Source organism: Arachis hypogaea, chromosome 7, assembly GCF_003086295.3.
Source record: "Arachis hypogaea cultivar Tifrunner chromosome 7, arahy.Tifrunner.gnm2.J5K5, whole genome shotgun sequence".
Lineage (NCBI taxonomy): Eukaryota > Viridiplantae > Streptophyta > Magnoliopsida > Fabales > Fabaceae > Arachis > Arachis hypogaea.
Window position 1 is genome coordinate 50,155,720 of NC_092042.1, and position 24,784 is coordinate 50,180,503.

At 35.6% G+C, this 24,784-nt stretch overlaps 1 protein-coding gene across 11 annotated transcripts; it reads left to right on the plus strand.

Annotated features, from left to right (window-relative positions):
* Window positions 1-1,284: 1,284 nt before the first annotated feature.
* Window positions 1,285-23,741, plus strand: LOC112703036 (N-glycosylase/DNA lyase OGG1). 11 transcript variants are annotated; one of them, XR_011864004.1, is made up of 5 exons: window positions 1,285-2,167; window positions 2,723-2,933; window positions 3,196-3,478; window positions 18,313-19,898; window positions 21,229-22,183. XR_011864004.1 is itself a non-coding variant. In XM_025754338.3 (4 exons), the coding sequence occupies exons 1-3, from the start codon at window positions 1,428-1,430 to the stop codon at window positions 3,427-3,429; spliced, it is 1,185 nt and encodes a 394-aa protein (XP_025610123.1). In that variant the 5' UTR covers window positions 1,285-1,427; the 3' UTR covers window positions 3,430-3,478; window positions 21,229-23,741. The 11 variants fall into 11 exon arrangements, 7 of the variants coding, with proteins under 7 accessions (XP_025610123.1, XP_072055569.1, XP_072055571.1 ...); XR_011864005.1 differs by lacking the exons at window positions 18,313-19,898; window positions 21,229-22,183 and adding exons at window positions 14,298-14,635; window positions 16,863-17,534; XR_011864002.1 differs by lacking the exons at window positions 18,313-19,898; window positions 21,229-22,183 and adding exons at window positions 9,941-10,172; window positions 10,416-10,873.
* Window positions 23,742-24,784: the final 1,043 nt, after the last annotated feature.

Below are 24,784 nucleotides of genomic sequence, written 5' to 3' on the forward strand. Positions count from 1 at the left end.
CTTCACCCACCAAAAGCATCTACTTCCATGTCTTTGATAATATCATCTCCAACCTTGACAACGTCCACGACATCCTCGAGACCAAGTTCTACAACTACTCCAAGGGCACGCCTTTCTCCACTCTCCGGCAAGCAATATAGATTGTTGGACATTAGGACATCATGAGAAGATTCTCCTTCGACATCATATGCAAATTCTCATTTGAAATAGATACCAAGTGCTTCATTCCTTCTTTCCCGGAGTCCAAGTTGGCAGACAGTTTTGACCTCGCATCCAAGCTATTACAACGAGCAATGTCATCGTTGTCGCTCATATGAAAACTGAAGCGATTACTGAATATTGGTTCAGAGAAGAAGCTGAAGGAAGCGATCGAAGTGGTGGACAATGTGGTCATGGAGATGTTAGGGCAGAGGAGGAGGGATATGGCAACGACGACGACGACGAGTCTTAACAAATCAGATTTGCTGTCTAGATTCATGGGATCCATCGAAGACGACAACTAGTTGAGAGACATAGGCATTAGTTTCATGAGTATGAATTGGTTGAGAACAAGTTGAGTTTTTTTTGTGAACATTAAATTTATAGAGTGTGCATTTTGTAGTTTGAAGTTATAGTGTTAGACTGTTAGGCTGCGTTTGTTTCTAAGAACAGGACAAGACAAGACACTGAGAACAGGAGAGGACAAGACACTGATGGACAGAGACACAAAATTTTGTGTTCTTGTATTCTGTTTGGTGATAAACTAGAACAAATTATGAAAATCTAATTTATTGTCTTTTTTTCATTCAAAAAATTTGAGATGAAAAATATAATAATAAAAATATATAATTATGAAAAATTAACAAAAATAATGAAAAAAATGAAAAATAAGTTGTGTCGCTTGTTAGTGTCCATGTGTCCTTCCTGTCAAGATGGACACAAAATACACTAATTCAGTGTCTCTGGACACACTGTCTCTGTCCATGTAACATGATTTTATGTTTCTGTGTCCATGTCTCAGTGTCATGTCTCTGTAAACAAACGCAGCCTTATTGTTATACGAGATATGATGAAAATTGGGAGAGAACAATTTCATTTTCGAACAGATGAGATCAGGGACCATTTTGTCCTTTAGTTGTCAAGGACTATTTTGTCTTTCGTTAGAATTAACGGAATAAAGAACCTAAGTGATTGACGAAATTAATTGTTAGAGACTAATCGAATAATTAATGTTAGTTAGAGACTAAAGTGTCCAATCTAAGAGGACTAAAATGATTATATATACTCTATTTTTTATAAAAATGTGATTTATAACAATAATTTACTTGAGACCTGACTCGATCCATTGCTGTATAACCGTTAACTGCTTCCTCTGAATCCCCTCGGAACAACAGAGAAAGGGAGAAAAAGAAAAAGGAGTGACATTGAAGCTGAAGGTCAGAGAGCGCATGCACACGATCAATTTCAAGCTCAATTTCAATTTGAGACGAATCATTGTCATGAAGCCAAAAAAATCCCCAAACGCAAAACCTCCATCGACGCCTCCAACTCCACAAATCAAAACCCTCCACAGAACCCGCCGCTCCATCGTCAAACCACCAATAGCATCATCCATTCCGAAACCCTTACAATCCAATCCCAACTGCGAGTGGGTCCCACTCAATCTCACGCGCCAAGAACTCTCGCTCCCGCTCACCTTCCCCACCGGTCAAACCTTCCGCTGGAAAAACACCGGCCCCAATCAATTCACTGGCGTTGTTTCCTCCCACCTAGTTTCCCTCAAGCACATCCAAAACGGCGACGTTTCATACTGCCTCCATTCAACACACGCCCACCACCACCACCACTGCCGTCAGGCCATGGAGGCACTCCTCGATTTTCTAAACGCCGGCGTTTTGCTCTCCAACCTCTGGAATGTGTTCTCCGAATCCGATGTCAGGTTCGCCCAGCTGGCGGAGCACCTCGGCGGCGCCAGGGTGCTCCGACAAGACCCGTTTGAGTGCTTGATCCAATTCCTGTGTTCATCGAACAACAACATTGGGAGGATTACCAAGATGGTGGATTACATTTCCTCTTTGGGGACATACTTGGGCACTGTTGAGGGATTCAAGTTCCATGCTTTTCCCACTTTAGAGCAGCTCTCCTTGGTCTCGGAGGAACAGCTTAGAAAAGCTGGTTTTGGTTACAGGTTCATTCATTATCTTTTATACATATGTATTCGGTTTCTGTTATGAACTTATGATGCACAAATATGAAATAAGTATTTGATATGAGCAGCAAGTCTATGCAAAAATTACTCACAAATTTAAGAAGTTTAAGGCAGCAGTATTTTATTAAACGATTTTGTTAGATATACAATGACTTTTTTAAACAATGTGAACAATGAGCTCTAGATTTGACCCAATAAAGGAAAAAAACACTCCACCCCTAAATTACCTCCTAAACCTTAACATTAAGATAACCATCCGAACATCCAGCCATTGATAATTGTGCATGAGTAAATCGAATAAAAAAAATAACTATCCAATTAAGAATAATCAATATAATCATCTGCATACCTATTGAATTGAACATTCGATATATCTATTGTTCATATTGTTTAGTATTCTCATTGTCTCCTTATACTTTTCCTTTATTCAAATATGCATATATATTCATACAATAAGCTTTTGTGAGTGAAAATGTAGTACTTGTAAAATAGGTTATGAATGAAGGTGTTGAATTTTGTGTTGTTTTTATGTAGGGCAAAGTATATAGTTGGGACAGTGAGTGCTTTGCGATTGAAACCAGAAGGAGGCGAAGAATGGCTTAGATCTCTGCGTGAGTTGGATCTGGAAGAAGTTATATGTGCACTTTGTACATTGCCTGGGGTGGGTCCTAAGGTGGCTGCTTGCATTGCTCTATTCTCCCTTGATCAGCATCATGCCATTCCTGTTGACACCCATGTCTGGCAGGTTAGCTACGTAGTAGTATTTCTTGCAGCTTTCAGCTTGGGATATTTTTTCAGTTTGATTTCTATATATTACTATATTTGCTTTTTGAGAATAAGATATCTGTTGATTTGAGTGTGGCTTTAGGAGATTCATGATCCTGCTGTTTGTGATTTCTACCTAATTGAATTATTCTCTTATTGTGCAATATATATGTTGTTTCCGCTTTATTGATTATATCATCTTGTAAAATGTTGTGCATGTGTCATTTTTAAACTTGGGTAAGATTGCTACGAGGTACCTCTTACCTGAGCTTGCAGGTTCCCGGTTGACGCCTAAGCTCTGTGATCGTGTTGCGGAGGCTTTTGTAACCAAATATGGTAAATATGCTGGCTGGGCCCAGACTCTTCTATTTATAGCAGAATTACCTTCACAAAAGGCCCTCCTCCCTTCACATTTGTGGACTATTGAGCAGCGCAACCATGGAAAGAAGGAAGATAGTGAAGAGGAAGTTGGTTAAGGAAGCAATTGTAGTCTTTCGGTCCCAAATTTTCTGGTTACTTTTTCGGGTAAGTTGCAATTATATATATTGCCTACTTAATCTTATGTTTAAGTACCTAAAAGGTTAAAACTAGTAACTATGAATCTAAGATGATTAACAAATATTTTTTAGTTGGATATTGATAACTATTGGCATTGATTAACAATGATCAGGACTTATAGAGTATAATTTGCTACAGTACCCTTGCTCTATTCTCTGGGCAATAAAAATGAGAATTCGAAAAATAGACAAAGCATATAGAGTTCAAAGATGACTTACTTCCAAGGTATATGTCCCCTACAAGCATCCAATCCAATATTCTCTTTGTTTAATTTTTATACAGAGGCAGCTAAAATTGAGAAATAAAGAAGAACACACTCCAATATTCTCTTCCCCCTCCCCTACCAAGAAAAGAAAAAGAAAAAGAGAATTACAGATAAAAAATGAACAGAGAATGCCCCTTGTCACTTAGCACCATAACTTATGACATTAACCTTTCACTACTCTCGGAGTTGATAAAAACACCATAACAAAGGGAGATAGTGGTTGGGCCTTATGTACTTAATAGCCAACAATAACTAACAAGAATGAAAGCATTTTCATGCAGCATTTTTGTGGGTGAGCAATTACCAACAGAACCATAAGGCAATTACCAATAGTAATTATCAATGTTAAGGGACACAGTGAGTGTCACCAACAGATTCATTATTATTATGAGTAAACTACTATTTTTACCCAGGAAAGTTTTTGACGCGGACAAATCTACCTATGAAAAAACGAAACTACTATTTCTACTCATAAAAGAAATTATCCAAACACTGAAAAATCACAAAAAAAAGGTCCAAATTACCCTTTTCCTAACCCTAATCTCAATACCCGTCTCCCAAATCTCAACTCTCTTATTCTTTTCATGGATTTTACCATCTCCTTCACCAACACCACCATTGCCACCAATCGTAAGCCCTACCTTCCGAGACAAAGGAAACTTCGGTGACGGACCGCCTACTACCAGGGATTGGATCCCGTCATCCACGCCTTCCTGCGTCACCTCGAGGTCGGTGTTAGCATTGATGAAGAGCACGTGGCTAAAGGACGACTCCTTTGTGTCGGAATTGCTGCTCTCGATGCAAAGCTCGAGCTTGTCGCGGTTGTTGCCTTGAAGGCATGCTCTAAAGCTTCCTTCAATGAGAGGGAAAAAGACGGTGTAGACGATATGGTTACTGTCATCATTGTAGTCGGATTCGAGGTGGGAGCCGTCCTTGGTCTCAACGAGAAGGAATTGAGTTCCTAATGGAATGTCTCTTCCTTTGTCTCGCATTTTCTAAGCCATACACCATAGCTTGAAGCGGAAATTGGAAGATGGGGCTTACAGTTGGTGGCAGTGGTGAAGGAGATGGTGAAATTCATGAAAAGAATAAAGGACGGTTGAGATTTGGGGGAGGGGTGTTGAGATTAGGGTTAAGAAAAGAGTAATTTGGGATGTTAGGTGATTTTTCAGTATTTGAATAATATTATCGTACAAAACTATCTTTTATGGTAGAAATAGTCATTTCTATTTTTCTTTGATAGATTTGTCCGCATTTAAAATTTTCGTAGGTGGAAATAATAGTTTACTATTATTATTATTATTATTATTATTATTATTATTATTATTATTATTAGTCTGCTAGTAAACTGTAAACACAAGATTATTGGTTCAACCCTTTTGGCCAGGCGTTTACGCCCAAGTCATAACGGAGTCATGTTTTGACTTTTTCAACTTTTATTTGATGCTTAATTTGAGGTATTGAAAAAGTAAGATAGTATTTTTTGTGATAAAGGCGGTACAGAAATATTAATAAGTATTACTAGTCTAGTTATTACTAGTCTAGTTATCTAAATAGTAACTACCCAGGAAAGAAAGTACCATTCAAGAGAAAATGTAAAAATAAAAAATAAAAAAAGAAAAGAAAGAAAGAAGGAATTTGTTGTGAAATGAAAGATATATATATAATAAAGATCTAGTATTAAAATAATTAGTTCAATAATAATTTATATATATATATATATATATATTATATGTTGTAATGTGTATATATATACAAAGATAGAAATAAGTATTAAAAATAAAGAGAGGGAGAATTGCATATGTTTATTGTTACTATCTCAATATAATAAAGATGATTAATATTGCTATTAATATTATATGTAAAAAGTAATAGAAAAGAGAATTTAGAATACTAATAAAATAAAAGAAGAGAAGAAATTGTAATAGAAATATAAAAAGAGGAGTATTTGATTGCAACATAAAGAGAGAATTGATCTTTATTTTGTATTATTGTGTGTTCTATGTAAAGGCTATGAAGCCTTATTTATAGTAGTACAAAATCAACTTTCATTAAAGGTTGGTCTTCAAATTTCTTCCTTGAAAATAAATCTCTTTGCATGGGAAAGATTATTAACCGCCCAATTGATAAATGGGCATTCATTTCATGTTTATCCCAACACTCCCCCTTGAATGCCCATTAAGGATTATGCCTCGTTAAAACCTTACTAAAGAAAACCCAGTGAGAAAAAATCTTAGTGAAGGAAAAAGAGTACAATATCCTTTAGTGATGGAGACTGCCTCATTAAAAACCTTGTCAAGAAAAATCCAATGGGAAAAAACCTGACCAAGGGAAAAAGAGTACAGTCTCCCCCTCTTGCCGACATCATTTAATGTCTCGAAATCGGCGCATTCCAATCTCATGTACCAATCTTTCAAAGGAGGATTTTGGGAGTGACTTTGTAAATAAATCTGTCAGATTGTCACTTGAACGGATCTGTTGGACATCAATTGTCCCTTGATTTTGAAGGTCATGAGTGAAGAAGAATTTGGGAGAAATATGCTTTGTTCTATCACCTTTGATGTATCCACCCTTAAGTTGAGTAATGCATGCTGTATTATCTTCAAACAAGACAGTTGGAGCTATCTTATGATCAATCAGTCCACATGATGATAGAATATATTGAATCAGACTCCTCAGCCAAAAACACTCGCGACTAGCTTCATGAATCGCCAGTATTTCAGCATGATTAGAGGATGTTCCAGCAATCGTCTGTTTCGTGGACCTCCAAGATATAGCTGTACCACCATATGTGAACAGGTATCCTGTTTGAGATCTCCCTTTATGTGGATCAGACAAGTATCCAGCATCTGCATAGCCAACTAGTTGTGACTTGGATCCATAGGGATAAAACAATCCCATATCAACCGTCCCATGAAGATATCGAAAGATTTGTTTGATTCCACTCCAATGTCTTCTGGTTGGAGATGAACTATATCTTGCTAGTAAATTCACAGCAAATGATATATCGGGTCGCGTATTATTAGCAAGATACATTAGCGCTCCAATGGCACTAAGATATGGTACTTCAGGACCAAGGATATCTTCATTTTCTTCTTTAGGACGGAATTGATCCTTTTTCACATCCAAAGATCTTGCGATCATTGGTGTACTTAATGGATGTGACTTATCCATATAAAATCTTTTCAAGATCCTTTCTGTGTATGTTGTTTGATGAATAAAGATCCCACCTTTTATATGCTCGATCTGCAGGCCGAGACAAAACTTAGTCTTTCCAAGATCTTTCATCTCAAACTCTTCTTTTAGAGTTTTTATAATTGTTGGAATCTCTTCAGGAATCCCAATGATATTTAAATCATCAACGTACACAGCAATTATAATGAATCCAGATGTAGTTTTCTTTATGAAAACACATGGGCAGATGTCATCATTCTTGAAACCGTTTTTGGCTAGATACTCAGTAAGACGATATACCACATTCGTCCAGATTGCTTTAGACCATATAAAGATCTTTGCAATTTGACTGAGTATAACTCTTGCGAATATTCCTTGGATGGTTTCGATATCTTTAGTCCGGACTTTCATATAGATATCCCGATCTAATGAGCCATATAAATAGGCTGTTACCACATCCATTAAATGCATATGCAGTTTATGATATGCAGATAAACTGACCAAATAACGCAATGTTATCGCATCCACTACAGGGGAATACGTTTCTTCATAATCTATACCGGGCCTTTGTGAAAAACCTTGTGCCACAAGTCGGGCTTTATAGCGCACAACTCCTTTTTTTCATTTCGTTTTCTCACAAATACCCATTTGTATCCAACAGGTTTTATATCTGCAGGTGTACGGACTACAGGTCCAAAGACTTCACGTTTTGCAAGTGAGTCTAATTCAGCCTTTATGGCTGCTTCCCATTTTGGCCAATCATTTCTTTGTCGACATTCTTCAACTGATCTTGGCTCAAGATCCTTATTTTCATGCATGATATTCAATGCCACATTATATGCAAATATTTCATTGACAATTGTCTTATTTCGGTCCCATTTCTCTCCTGTAAAGACATAATTTATCGAGATCTCATCATTTTCACAATTTTCAGGTACCTGAACGTCTTCTGGCGTTAATATTATATCAGAATTTTGGACAACTGCAGGTGTCTCTACTATGTCTTTTTCAACAGGAATATTATTTATCTCTTTTCTCTTTCGAGGATTTTTGTCTTTAGAACCGACAGGCCTGCCACGCTTCTGGCGTGAATTTGCTTCAGTGGCTACTTGTCCTACTGGGACATCAATTCGAATGGGGGCATTTTTCGCTGGTATATAAGATTTGGTAATACTCTTTGTATCGAAAAATGCATCAGGCAATTCATTTGCTACTCTTTGCAAATGTATAATCTTTTGAACTTCCAGTTCACATTGCCCTGATCGAGGATCTAAATGCATCAACGATGATGCATTCCAGTTAAGTTCCTTTTCAGGAAGCTTATTCTCTCCCCCTAATGTTGGAAATTTTGATTCATTAAAATGACAATCCGCAAACCGGGCTTTAAATACATCTCCAGTTTGTATCTCAAGATACCTCACTATAGAGGGAGAATCATATCCAACATATATTCTCAATTTTTTTTGGGGTCCCATTTCGGTGCGATTAGGTGGTGCAATGGGAACATATATCGCACACCCAAATATTCTTAAATGGGAAACATTTGGCTGTTGGCCAAAAGCTAATTGCATAGGAGAGAACTGATGATAACTCGTTGGCCTCAAACGAATAATTGCTGCGGCATGTAAAACAGCATGCCCCCAAACCGAGGTTGGGAGATTTGTTCTCATAAGTAAGGGTCTAGCAATTAATTGGAGACGTTTAATAAGTGATTCTGCTAACCCATTTTGTGTGTGAACATAAGCTACTGGATGTTCAACACTTATTCCATTAGCCATACAATAAGCATCAAAAGCTTGGGAAGTAAATTCACCGGCATTATCCAGACGAATTGTTTTGATTGGATTTTCTGGAAATTGTGCTTTTAATCGAATAATTTGAGCCAGTAATCTCGCAAACGCCAGGTTACGAGAAGATAATAAGCACACATGTGACCATCTCGAAGATGCGTCTATCAGGACCATAAAATATCTAAAAGATCCACATGGTGGATGAATAAGTTCACATATATCACCTTGAATCCTTTCTAGGAATTCAGGGGACTCAAATCCAATCTTTACTGGTGATGGCTTTAAAATTAACTTTCCCTGAGAACATGCAGCACAACAAAATTCACTAGTTTTAAGAATCTTCTGGTTCTTTAGTGAATGTCCATGAGAGTTTTCAATAATTCTCTTCATCATGGTTGTTCCCGGATGACCCAATCGGTCGTGCCAAGTTATGAACTCATTTGAGCTAGTAAACTTCTGGTTTACAATGGCATGTGATTCGATTGCACTAATCTTGGTATAATACAGCCCAGATGAAAGTGAGGGTAATTTTTCTAATATAATTTTCTTATTTGAATCATGAGTTGTGATATATAAATACTCATGATTTCCCTCATTCATAGTCTCAATATGATATCCATTTCGTCGAATATCTTTAAAGCTCAATAAGTTTCTTCGAGACTTGGTAGATAACAGTGCATTATTTATTATAAATTTTGTTCCTCCAGGAAACAAAATTATAGCTCTTCCAGAGCCTTCAATCACATTGCCTGAGCCAATAATAGTATTAACATATTCCTCTTTTGGCACAAGATGGATAAAATATATATCACTTTTGAGAATAGTGTGCGAACTTGCACTATCCGCAAGGCATCCATCTTCATTATATATCCTTTCCATTCTCTTCAAAAACAAATAATAATAAAATGAGTAGTATGCACAGTTAAATTGAATACTTGATCAGAATTATTTTTCTAAGAAACACTGTACATAAAATAATGTCATATACTAAAATTTTATTTTAAAACATAACACATTTAATGATTTCAAAATTCATAAACATTAATATTTCATTATTTATGTACATCACATTTGAAACTTAAATACATAGAAAATAAAACTTAACTATAAGTTCTTTACATTATTTATTTACATAAATACTTCACAATCTCACGTATTAAACTATTCCATCATTGATCAAATGACCAATATTTCCTTCAGGATCCTCAAAGAAATCAGATACATCATAATGAGTGGTGGAGTTCTCAGCATCATTTGAAACAAAATTTGTTTCCTTTTCTTTGTCGTCCTTTTTCAAAGATGCCTGGTAAAGATCGACTATGTGCTTTGGGGTACGACAGGTACGTGACCAATGGCCCTTTCCACCACAACGGAAACACTTATCCTCTGTTGATTTATTCTGCCCGATATTCCTTTCTTTATCCCACTTCTGGTGAGATCCTCTCTTTTGAACATAATTCTTTTTCCTTCCATAATTTTTCTTGTTATTAAAAGCTTGCCATTTACCTCTTCTGGGGTAATGATTTGCCGCATTTACTTTAGGAAATGGGGCGGCGCCAGCAGGACGTGCTTCATGATTTTTTAATAACAACTCATTGTTGCGTTCAGCAACAAGAAGACAAGAAATTAACTCAGAATATTTTTTAAATTCTTTTTCTTGATACTGCTGTTGCAGGAGCACATTCGAGGCATGGAAGGTTGAGAAAGTTTTCTCCAACATATCATGATCAGTTATTTTTTCCCCACACAATTTCATTCGTGAGGTGATTCGAAACATTGCAGAATTATATTCGTTTATAGATTTAAAATCTTGTAAACGCAAATGCGTCCATTCATATCGGGTTTGAGGAAGTATCACCGTTTTCTGATGATTATACCTTTCTTCAAGGTCTTTCCAAAGATCTGCAGGATCTTTTAATGTAAGATATTTATTTTTCAATCTTTCGTCAAGATGTCGACGGAGAAAAATCATGGCTTTAGCTTTATCCTTTTGGGATGCATTATTTTCAGCCTTAATGGTATCTCCAAGATCCATTGAATCGAGATGGATTTCACCATCTAGTATCAATGATAAATAATTGTTTCCAGATATATCAAGAGCATTGAATTCAAGATGAGAGAGTTTTGACATAATGAAAATTTGTTACCTGAGTCTTCCTAAAGATTTGATCAGAGTCTCGTGCTGATAACGTGTTGTGAAATAAAAGATATATATATAATAAAGATGTATAAATAGAAAACTCTAGTATTAAAATAATTAGCTCAATAATAATTTATATATATATAATAATATTATATGTTGTAATGTGTATATATATACAAAGATAGAAAGAAGTATTAAAAATAAAGAGAGGGAGAATTGCATATGTTTATTGTTACTATCTCAATATAATAAAGATGATTAATATTGCTATTAATATTATATGTAAATAGTAATAGAAAAGAGAATTTAGAATACTAATAAAATAAAAGAAGAGAAGGAATTGTAATAGAAATATAAAAAGAGGAGTATTTGAGTGCAACATAAAGAGAGAATTGATCTTTATTTTGTATTATTGTGTGTTCTATGTAAAGGCTATGAAGCCTTATTTATAGTAGTACAAAATCAACCTTCATTAAAGGTTGGTCTTCAAATTTCTTCCTTGAAAATAAATCTCTTTGCATGGGAAAGATTATTAACCACCCAATTGATAAATGGGCATTCATTTCATGTTTATCCCAATAGAATTGTATATTTTTTTACTTGCCGTGATCAAGCGATCAGAATCAGATTTTGAAGCTCAGGTTAATGCATGATGAACCACAACGAGGAAGCCAAAGTTATACTCAGCAGCAAAGTCAATTGAATTACCCCACTAATCTGCAAGTACATGAAATGTCATTGCATTTCAACCATGGTCCAAAATTCAAGTTGTAATAGACAATAGTATCTAGTTGTATCAAAATTTCCTCTCCTACTTTATCGGCAATTGGTCAATCAAAACATGCAAATATGAAAAGGTTTGAACTTCTGACCGTAACCGGAGTTTTGGGATTTCAAAAGTTATACAAAACATGCTAAGCAGGATTAGCAGCTAATAACCCTGCCGCTGCCGTTGTCAACCACTACCACCACAACTGCTGCCACTGCATTTTTCTCTTTATCACCACCATAACGTGTCCATTGAAAAAAATCATTTATGCTATATTTGTTTGAGAGAAAAATGGAAAGAAAGAAATGAGAGGAAAGAAAATGGGAAGGAAAATGATTATTTTCTATTGTTTGGTTGAGGAAGAAAATTAGAGAGAAAAGAAAATAGATGGAAAAAAAATTGTGGGACCCACCAATTTTTTTCTCTCCAACATTGAAAAGAAAATGGAGAGAAAACAAATATTTTTATATCTACTTCCAATACTATTCCTTCACTTTTTTAGTATATATTATAATATAGAGATAAAATTATCTTTTTGTAACATTTTTTTCCTTCTTATTTTCCTTCCATCCAAACACATCTAAAGAAAATAAAATTCCACTAAATTTCTTTTCTTTCCTTTCTTTCCTTTTCTATTTCCTCCCTCTCTATTTTTTTCCTTCCAACCAAACATAGCTTTAGAGTAACTCTAATGGGCAGGATCTTGAGACCCTATTTTTGACAAAAGCAGAAAAGGAGTATTGGAAGGGAGAAGGAATGAATTCCTGCACAGATCTCAAGATGAGGGAGTCGCTCTAAACAGGAATTCAAAGTGACCAATAATAAACTTGTCACAAGTTATTATAAAAATAAATAATTATATAAAATTTGAAATAATTAAATAATAATTAAGTTAGTAATAATTATAATAAATAATTATATTAAATAATTATATTTTTATTTAACTAATAATTTATATTAATTATTTAAATAATTATTAATTAAATAATTAAATTATAATTAATTTTTTATTTAATTAATAATTTATATTATTATAAATAATATATTGAATAATTAAATCATAATTCGTATTGAATATTATTTATATTATTATATTAAATTATAATTAATTAAATTTACTTACATTAAAAAATAAATTTAATTTTTACACCTTATAAAATAATTTTTAGTTGGATTAGTTATTTTTATTTTTAAAATTTAATATTGTGTATTATTATTATATATGAATTTATTTAATATTAATATTTTTTAATAGTGAATTATTTTTAAATTTATAAATTTAAATAGTATTATTGAAAAAAATTAATTACATTAATTTTAGGTATTTTAATTAATTAATTAAATGAGACCACAATAGAGACTAAAATTATTTTTTCCTAATGGAGAAGAGAGATACTTTGAGTTCTTATTTACTATTTATGATGCAAAAACTGATGCGAAATTATTTTTTATGACAGATAAATCATAAATAACAACTAAGATGAGTTCTCAATTAGAGATAGTGTTATGTGAATTCAATCAATTCATTATCCATCATTTGATTTCACAGAGAAAATCGGGAAAAAGCATCCATGCATTAACCAAGTTGAGAGCCCCACCTACTTATTTTAATACCGCTCCTAATAATTACTATTGTGTTTGTTTAGGTGCTATTAAATTGATAAAAAAATTTAATAAAAAACTTTTTTGTTAATTTTTTGTGTGTTTAACTATTTATCAAATTTTTAATAATAAAAATAAAAATATTAAAAAAATAAAAAATATTTTTTTGAAAAGATACAATTTATATATTTTTTATAAGATTTTCTTTAAAAAGGTATTTTTTACATAATAAATAAAAAAATACTTTATATTATTTTATCTAAATATAATTAATAAATAATTTTTTTTACATAAAATATTCAAACATAAAATTATTTTTATTTTTAAATCTTTTCTAAACATAACATCCAAATATACCCATCAACTGTATGGGATTTCAAATGGGTTTTTAATTTCTTCTAAAAAATCTTAAATCCCTAATAATTCAATGACTTCATGTTACTAAATAATTGATTAGCTATGTCCTATTTGATCCAATTATCTTGTACAAAAGGATTCGATCGTAGTTTTAGCATCACTACGCGGTGCCATAAAAGAAGTCCCTATCGTCGTCGACTTTGGTGGCATAACAACTTGTTGGCAACTAGAGACAGCCAAGTAGTGGTTCATAGGGTAGAATAGTTGAGTTAGTCATCAGCATTGTTATTGTTCCTCGCAAAGGAGATGACAAAGAATTTGGTGGTGGCAATAATTGATTAGAGAATGTGTAATAGGATTTTTTTAAGAATTTGTATAATGGGAGAAGGAAGAATATTAAATTAGTATTGTGTTACTATTGAATAGTATGAATAAAAAAGAATGTAAGCATATAATATTTTTCTACTTCGAGTGAGGGTGATATTTCAAGAGCCCAACTCTCTAATAGCTAAAATAGTAATTCTCTATTTCACTATTGATGCTACCTTTACCTCATATCATTTATTTTCACAGGCAATCGTAACTAAGACCCAACATTTTTAGTCCATTACTCTTTTTTTTCTGTAAATTTTTTGTTGAATTATCTTCTTCAATGTCTTCAACATCTTCAATTGATTCCTCTTCAGTTGGGCCGTGCTGGTTTGGATTTAGAATTGCATCAATTATCTCTCCTCCATTATGACCTTGTCCTCAAGGTCCATATTTGGAAACTGCTGCTAAGTTCAGCCCTATCCACCCACATGGTCTCATGGCAAGGAACTCCTTGCCAATCAACAAGGAGTTTAGTTCGAGGTCCTGTCGGAGTGGAGACAACACAACTCGCTATGATGGCGGCTGAGCGCGGCTGAAGGGAAGACGATAATCAGCTATATGGCGCTGACAATGGTGGAGGACCGTGGAAGGATTTTAGCACTGACACATGAAAGACCAGATGAAGGGCACATGACTCCAGCAATTCCAACCGGTAAGCCACCTTTCCTACCTTCTGAATGACATTATAGGGACCATAATAGCTCTTCCATAGTTTATTATGTGTCTCCAAGGATAGGGAGCACTGCCTAGGGTTTAATCTTAAGAAAAACCCAATTCCAAGGTTAAATTCCATGTCCCTTCTATGTGAAATCAGCTTGCTTCTTCATTTTATTTTGAGCCATTTGAATAAAGTAAGTTAGTTCCTTATTCAGAATTTTCCGCACCTTTAACATCTCATTCACCTCTATGATATTCGTAGTTCCTGAGGAGTAACCAGGGAGTACATTCATGGTAAATCCAAATAAAGCTTCATGCGGAATCATGTTAATGGTAGAATGGTAGGAGTCATTGTAACAGAACTCTATCCATGATAAATAGGAGGTCCACTGTTTCGGATAGGTGTGTGTGAACACTCGTAGATATTGCTCTTCGATTATCCACCTTTATCTGGCCATCACTCTAAGGGTGATATGCAGAACTATAAAGCAACTTAGTCCCACCTAATTCAAACAAACTCTTCCAAAATTGACTCAAGAAAATCAGATCTTGATCTAAAACAATAGTAATAGGAAAGCCATATAACCGTACTACTAAATTGATGAATACCTATGCCACATCCTTGGTTGTAATCTCAGGTTTTGGTGCACTAAAATAACCCACTTTGCTGAAACGGTTCACCATCACTAGTATCCCAGTAAACTGAGCCGACTTAAGGAATTGCACAATAAAATCCATGAGAAATATCGGCCCATTGTCTAACCAGAATTGGTAACGGCTGTAGCAAGCCTTAGGACTTGGCAGGGATGTATTTAGTGACTTGGCACTCTTGACAATGCTAAACAAACTTGTGAACTTGGCCTCGCATTCCAGGCAAAAAATGACTCCCCTAGGGCCTTGTAAGTCTTGAGAGAATTTTTCCATGTTCGCTCCTAAGTGAGGAGTGAAACTCTTGCAACAATTCAGTGAGTGGATGAGGCAGTTAGGCATAGTCCAAAATAAATTTCTGATTATAACTTGTTAACCCAAGAAAATTCCTTAATTGCTTAAGGGAAGTTGGGTTCGGCCAAGCTTGTATGTCCCAAATAATCAATCTGATTCTGACCAAAAGAACTTTTAGAAATTTTAGCATTTAGATTATGAGTATATAGTATAGCAGGAGTAGTTTTGAGATGATCCAAATGATCCACCCATGTACGACTGTAGATGAGAATGTCATCAAAGAAAATCGTGAAGAATTTTTGTAGGTAAGGTTGTAAAATCCGGTTCATGGTAGCTTAAAATGTAGAAGGGGCATTGGTAAGGCTAAACGACATTACCATAAACTTATAGTGACCTAAATGAGTCCGAAAGGATGTCATGTGAACTAAATTTTCATTCATTCTGAGTTGGTGGTAGCCTGACCGCAGATCAATTTTAGAAAAATATTCGACACCAAAAAATTTATCAAGTATCTCTTATATAGTTGGTATAGAAAAATTGTCCTTAACCGTAATCATGTTGAGAGCCCTATAATCAACACAAAGGTGCTAACTACCATCCTTCTTTTTAGTCAAAATCACCAGGCTAGAGAATGCACTATGACTTTCTCTAATCACACTTGTTTCAAGCATCTCTGCGACCAACCGCTTTATTTCCTCTTTCTGAATTTGAGGATATTTATAGGGTAACACCTTAACTGGATGGACACCTCGGTATGAGCTCAATTTTATGGTCAATCTCCTTAGTGGGAGGGAATTGTGTAGGTTCCTCAAAAATCTGTTGGAATTCTTCTAAAAGCTGCTGAATATCTGTAGGTGCTGTTGGTCTCTTCCTCAATCATTCTCAGGTGATAGAATGTAGTTTTGACCTCATTCATCACTAATTTTTGCAGCTTTCTATTACTAAGCCCTTCTGGTTGTAATAACCGTTCTTCTTGTAACTTCACCTTCAAATCATGCACTACGAACTCCATAGTCAACAACCCACAATGAATAGTGACATAACCAAGACCCATAAGCGATTGGACACTGATAAATCACTATTTAATGGTTTATCTTGTGCTCAATTGAGTGGTTTTTATCAAGCCTTTGCCCACTTATTCATATGATTTGCATGGTTTTACATTCTCCTTCCTGAATTTGTGTTATGATTGAAAACATGCTACTTTGCCTTTTATTTAAATCCTTTCTTGTTATCATCCGATGCCTTGATATATGTGTTAAGTGATTTCAAGATTACAGGGTATGAATGGCTCAGAGGATGGAAAGGAAGCATGCGAAAGTGGAAGGAATACAAGAAGTTGAAGAAACTGCTAAGCTGTTCAGCCCGACCTCTTCACACTCAAATGGTCATAACTTGAGCTACAGAGGTTCAAATGACGCGGTTTCAGTTGCGTTGGAAAGCTAACATCCGGGGCTTCGCAACATTATATAATTTGTCATAGCTGCCCCGAAGTTAGGCAACGCGGACGCGTGAATGACGCGCTTGCGTCGCATCTGCGAATCTCAACCCACGCAAACGCGTAGATGACGCCTCCGCGTCACTTTGCCGCGATCTGTACGTACCAGATTTTGAGATTAGCGATTTCTGGGTTGTTTCTGACCCAGTTTTCGGCCAAGAAAGCACAGATTAGAAGCTATAAAGTGGGGATTGCATCCATTCATTTTCATTCATTAAAAAAGCACTTTTCATAGTTTAGATGTAGTTTTAGTGAGAGAGGTTCTCTCCTCTCTCTTAGGATTAGGATTAGGATTTTTAGAAATTAGGAATTTTTATTATTTCAACTTACAATTCTTCTGAGCTCCAGGTTTAATATTCCTTTATTTTGACTTCTCTTATTTTAATGATTTATGTTGCCCAATTGGCTTATGAATATTTTCCATGTTAGATTTGACTGCTTTGAATGAATGTTATTTGAGGTATTCCAGATATTTATGATTTTAATTTAGCTTTCTACATTCCTGGCTTTGGTTAAGAAATCAGTAACTCTTGAGTTATCAAACTCAACGTGATTGATAATTGCTATCTTTGCTAATTAGCTTGAACTTCTATAATCCCAATCTTTTTCTAGGAATTAACTAGGATTTGAAGATCAAACTAATTAGCCATTTGACCTTCCTTCGTACCAGCAGAGGTTAACTAAGTGGAATTAAGATTCATTTTTCATCATCATTGATAAGAATAACTAGGATAGGACTTCCAATTTCTCATACCTTGCCAAGAGTTTATTTTACAGTCATTTATCTATTTTATTTGTCATTTATCATATTTGTTCCTCATTCTCAAAACCCCCAATTTATAAAACTCATAACCAATAATAAGAACACACCTCCCTGCAATTTTTTGAGAAGACAACCTGAGGTTTAAATACTTCGGTTATCAATTTATTTAGGGGTTTGTTACTTGTGATAACCAAAATGTTTGTACGAAGGGATTTCTGTTGGTTCAGAATCTATACTTACAACGCGACTTTATAAAATTCTTTACTAGCAAAAATTCCGACGTCAAAATGGTGCCGTTGCCGGGGAATTGCAAACGTGTGCCTTATTATTGGTTATTGTAAATATTTTTCAAAAAAAAATATTTTTCTTTTACTTGTTTATTTGTTTTCTCTCTTCCCTCTGATTTTTGATAGCTATTATGCATTCTCACCCCTCTCACTTTGAGTTTGGTTCTAATTTTGTTTGCAAGGAATGGAAGTTATAACAGGACTATGCATCAAGGTCTAAGCAATCAAAGATGGATGGAGCCACGAGGATCTGATCACCCCTTTAGGCAACAACATCCTCCTAGATATCATGGACAAAGACCATTTTACAGTGCATGCCCAACTGATAGATTTGGTGGACCGCCTTATAGCTACCAACAAGCCCCACCCTGTGCTCAGAAACCATCCCCTCAATATAACTTCAAACCACCACACTCACAAGTCTCTTTTCGCCATTCACTACCACATGATCTTTATCCACCCCAACGCCAATCCAATTACTCCCAAGAACCACCACTCTCCTATGCACCATGTCCATATCAATCCAGCCAAGAATCACAGGTTCGCTTCGAAGAATCAGTAAACCAATTTAATACAACCCTTCATCAACTGGAGCAAGCAATAAATCAATTATCTTCCAGACGTTCGGACACTCAACAGACCTCCATGGCTTCATGTGGAGAATCTAATGAAGAACGCAGCACAAAGAAGACACTAGAAACTCCAGTGGATAGCATAGAGCATAACTTCGTACTAGAACAAGTAGAGGATGCTGTCATTATAGAAGAAGAAGCGTTGGTTGAAGATTTAGGAGATGCCGAACCGCCACCTGAATCTAGAGTTGTGGAGAATTTCGTCAAAAACGCTACAATTGATGCTAAGGAAGATAGTGCACAACCCCCAAAGCAGGTATCTTATGGGGAACTAGACGGAATTACCCAAGACACATGTTTCCTTGATGATGATGATCACAAGTCAAGTCCTCTTAGTAATGAACTTGCATCCGCAAGTGAATTCTTTGAGACAGAAGAATCTTCCCTAAGTGAATATGAAGATGATGCTGAGGTCGACTTCTCTCAACCTCCTATTTATGACTCAAGTGATGAGGAAGATATCAATGACTTTGATCAAGACATGGTTAAAGTTGAAGAAATTTGCAAAGAAGTGGAGGAATTCACAGAAGACCACAAGGGAGTAGAGCTTGTAGAGCCACTAGAAACACCTATTCCAAGGCCATTACCACCCAACACAGACTTCAAGTGGGTAAAATCCTTAGCTTTTATCTTTACTTTTCCACTTGAATATGGTTTACTTGAAATAGATGGCCAGCTTAGAGCTCTTTGCGGCTTTAAGAGCAAACGGGAAATGACCCGCACTCAGAGCTGGTATGCAAGATTCAATGACGCTTCGCACTTCAATTTGAGGTGCAAGGATTGGTGTCAAGCTCAATTGAAAGGATCTCAGAAGCTGTTTGGTCACTGCAGTGAGAATTCAAACTACTCACCACCCGGCTGGAAAGATGTAGATCAAGACAAAGATGGGTGTAGAAGAAAAGTTTGGGATCCTGGAGTCTGTTCTGACATTCAACACCCCGGGAGCCTTGAAGCCTGTTTGAACTCACCTAAGGGCTTTAAATGCCTTGTTTGGGACCCCAGAGGCTGTTGGAATTCGAAACATTGGTGGAGATTTCTGGACGAATTCAAGCACAAGCCACCATACCAGGAAGCTCATCAAATGTCCAACTTAAGGACTTTAACTAAAAGTGCTGGGTGGGAGACAACCCACTATGGTATGATCGTTCCTTTTTCATTTTTAATTCTAGTTTGTTTTGTCTGTTTTTGAATTTTTATTGAACATGGAATCATGCATAGCATTCATATTACGCATTGCATTCTGCATACTGCATTATAGAAAAAAAATAAAAAAATATTTCGCACGCGACGCGTCCGCGTCATAGGTGCGTTAGGAAGAAAATAAATTGAACAGAGAGTCACGCGAAAGCGTGGCTGGAGGCGTGCCTTTGGCACAAATTGATCCACGCGATCGCGTCACTGACGCATCCGCGTCATGTGGGAAAAATGCCTCCCACGCGTCCGCGTCACCCACGCGAACGCATGTCCCAAAATCGACGTAAAACGGGGTGCTTGGCAGAATGTTGGGCTGGAACGTGGCTGGACTTGTGCTAGAAGTACAAGTCCTACCACGCGAACGCGTCACCCACGCGTCCGCGTCATATTGGAAATAAGGCCATTCACGCGATCGCGTTACCCACGCGACCGCGTCACCCTAAAAATTGGCAATATGAGTTTCAAACAGAGAGTTGCGCGACCACAAGGCTGCCCTCGCGCCAATCGCACAAGTCAGGTCACACGATCGCGTGATCCACGCGTCCGCGTCACCTGACCTTATCGCGCACCACACGACCGCGTCACATGCGACGCACAGCTTATCTAGATCAGTGCCAATTATCTTATCTTTTCTTTTCTAATCCTAATTTCTTCTATCTTTCTTCTTCCTTTTCTTACTTTCTTCTTCTCATCCCTCTTCACTTCCATTTAATTTATTTGCATAGTTTCATTCATTGCATTATTCTCATTGGTGTTAGAAATTTATTTATTTTGCTTGTGGATTATTCAAAGAATTATTTGACAATTATATAACTTTTTAAAAGGTTGCTTGCATGTTCAATTTAATACTTTCAATAACTTATTTACCATGCATGCTATGTATTTGTGAAAAAGCCCGTATGGCATCATGCACTACTTTTATGTTATCCTATTACTTTAATGCCTGTTTTTCACAAAATTCCCTTTCTATTTTATTAATTTTTATAAAATTGTTATTACAAGCATATTGTTAGTTTGGAAGACTTGGTATTCTAACTTGGACATTGAATGGTTGATCTATGCTACTCATGCCTTTGCCAGCATGCCAATAAACATCTTGCATTTAATTGTCATTACATGCACTTGCCATATTTTCGTTGTTGATTTTTCACATGTAGTCATGACCATGTGTTAACATCTTTCTTCTTTACTGTGCATTGATTACTACCTTTCCCATCCTCTTCCTTGCTCGAACCCCTAACTTTACATGTTACTTTCTTTTTCCCTTTTCAGGATGGCCACCAAGAAAGGTAAAAAGAGAGCTACTCCCAAACCACCAGCAAGGAAAGGAACACAAAGAGCACTAGTTGCGGAGGCACCCGTCCACCTGCACATCTCAGCATGCATCGAGGACGATGCAATCTTTAAGTGTGGGGAGGTCGATACCGATCTCCATGGGTTAGCTATTTTCTTCTTTTCAACACCATTGTTTCATTTTCTTTGTTAAGTTCATTGTTGCATTTGTATGTTGCATTGCATGTTTGTTTGATTTTATGCATTTAGTTACTACTTGGTTGAAGTAATATTTTCTTCTTCAAGAAAACTTTTTTATAGTATTTCACTAATTTAAATTAAAAATTAAAATTTTTTATGTGTTAAATTTGTTTGAAGTTGTATTTGGAACATGGTTTTTGAGCCAAAGAACACACAACCTGTGAGATTTGATCTTAATTGTATGGTTACATTATTTAACCATAAAATTTTTATTCTTGTGTGTTTTCTTCTCTATGATTGCAATCGTTGCTTTGTTCCATTCTATATGTCCATTATTTAGTGTATGTACATGCTTGCATATGATTGAGGCCGGACTATTAACTCACGTATCCCAAATAAAGCTTACCCTTTTAAATCATCTTTCTTAGCCCCCTTGAGCCTTTTAATCCCCTTCCGTTTTATAACCACATTACTAGTCTTAAGCAGAAAAACAAAATAAAAAAATCCTAAGTTGAATCCTTGGTTAGCTTAAGATAGATATTGTGTAAAATTTAAGTGTGGGGAATTTTATGGGAACATGGATGATAGAAAAAGTAGGAAATTAAATTGAATAAGTTATTTGAAAATTTGGGAAGCATGCTCATGTGAAATCAAAATAATTAATTTACCATGTGCATGGAAAAAAAATTTATTAAGTAATTGAATAAGGGGATACAAAAAAATTATATAATATACCCCAAATGCAAAATAAAAAGAATCAATGCACATGAGACAAAAATTCAAACATAAGTTTGATACATGAGCATGTAATACAAAAGTGGAAAAATTATGGGTAGCTAGGCATGATTTTAGAAATTATATAGAATGTATGTATGTTAGGTGATAGCTCAGGTTACTCAAAGATTCAATTTATAGCTCACTTAGCCATACATATATCCTCACCCTTGCCTTGGCCCCATTACAACCTTGAAAAGACCTCATGATGTGTGCATGGGTATACTAAATATTTGTTGATTGGTTAGATGAAGGACAAAGTTTAGAAAGCATGATTAGGGAAGAATAGAGTGATTGACCCTAGACACTTGAGAGATTAGAGTGATATACACTACCAGTGAGGGTTCAATGCTTGATTCTATGTTCCCTGCTTTCATGAGCTATCTTCTTATAAGTTTACTTGTCTTTTATTGTGTAATTTGAATTAGTTGAATTTGATTCATATTTGTCTTGAAAAACTTGTTTATTTTTAACCAAGTAAGTAGAAACATTTTGCATGTAGTTGCATCTGCATAGATAGGTTGCATTGCATACTCTCTATCATTCCTCTTCACTCCTTTATAGCTTCCCTTGAGCTTAGCATGAGGACATGCTAATATTTAAGTGTGGGGAGGTTGATAAACCACTATTTTATAGTTTATCTTGTACTCAATTGAGTGGTTTTTATCAAGCCTTTGCCCACTTATTCATATGATTTGCATGGTTTTACATTCTCCTTCCTGAATTTGTGCTATGATTGAAAACATGCTTCTTTTCCTTTTATTTTCTTTTATTTAAATCCTTTATTGTTATCATTCGATGCCTTAATATGTGTGTTAAGTGATTTTAGGGATTACAGGGCATGAATGGCTCAGAGGATGGAAAGGAAGCATGCAAAAGTGGAAGGAATACAAGAAGTTGAAGAAACTGCTAAGCTGTCCAGCCTGACCTCTTCACACTCAAACGATCATAACTTGAGCTACAAGGGTCCAAATGACACGATTCCAGTTGCGTTAGAAAGCTAACATCCGGGGCTTTGCAAAAATATATAATTTGCCATAGTTTCCCTGAAGTTAGGCGACGCGGACGCGTGAATGACGCGCCCGCGTCGCATCTACGAATCTCAACCCACGCAAACGCGTGGATGACGCCTCCGCGTCACTTTGCCGCGATCTGTACGTACCAGATTTCGAAATTAGCAATTTTTGGATTATTTTGACCCAATTTTCGACCCAGAAAGCACAGATTAGAAGCTATAAAGTGGGGGATTGCACCCATTCATATTCATTCATTAAAAAAGCACTTTTCATAGTTTAGATGTAGTTTTAGTGAGAGAGGTTCTCTCCTCTCTCTTAGAATTAGGATTAGGATTTTTAGAAATTAGGAATTTTTATTATTTCAACTTACAATTCTTCTGAGCTCCAGGTTTAATATTTCTTTATTTTGACTTCTCTTATTTTAATGATTTATGTTGCCCAATTGGCTTATGAATATTTTCCATGTTAGATTTGACTGCTTTGAATGAATGTTATTTGAGGTATTCCAGATATTTATGATTTTAATTTAGCTTTCTACATTCTTGGCTTTGGTTAAGAAATCAGTAACTCTTGAGTTATCAAACTCAACGTGATCGATAATCGCTATCTTTGCTAATTAGCTTGAACTTCTATAATCCCAATCTTTTTCTAGGAATTAACTAGGATTTGAAGATCAAACTAATTAGCCATTTGACCTTCCTTCGCACCAGCAGAGGTTAACTAAGTGGAATTAAGATTCAATTTTCATCATCATTAATAAGAATAACTAGGATAGGACTTCCAATTTCTCATACCTTGCCAAGAGTTTATTTTATAGTCATTTATCTATTTTATTTGTCATTTATCATATTTGTTCCTCATTCTCAAAACCCCCAATTTACAAAACTGATAACCAATAATAAGAACACACCTCCCTGCAATTCCTTGAGAAGACGACCCGAGGTTTAAATACTTCGGTTATCAATTTATTTAGGGGTTTGTTACTTGTGACAACCAAAACGTTTGTACGAAAGGATTTCTGTTGGTTCATAATCTATACTTACAACGCGACTTTATAAAAATCTTTAATAGCAAAAATCCTGACGTCAGACACCTAGAACCAAATCTGCATCTTACAAGTCTAACATATACATGCTGATATTAAACTTGTAGCCTTGGAGAATGAAGGCAATTTCCTCACATTGTGCTTGTCAGCCAATACTATCTCCATTTTCCACTAGTACTTGTAAAGGAGTCACATCGCGCATGGAAAATGCAAGTCTCTGAGCCACACTAGTTTTAACAAAATTATAGGTACTGCCCTCATTAATCAACACCATTAGGGGATGGCCATTATATGTTTTCTTCAACCTGAAAGTAGTGGGTTGGTACTGTCCCACTAAAGCATTGAAGCTAATCTTCGATTGCACCAGTTCAATAATTACCGGTTGTTTTGGTCCTTCAGTAATTACCTCCTTTGCTGGTGATTCCCTCAACAGCTCCTTGATGAGTGGATAATTTGTACGCTTTTTGGCATTGTTTTTAGTATGTTTTTAGTATGATATAGTTAGTTTTTAGTATATTTT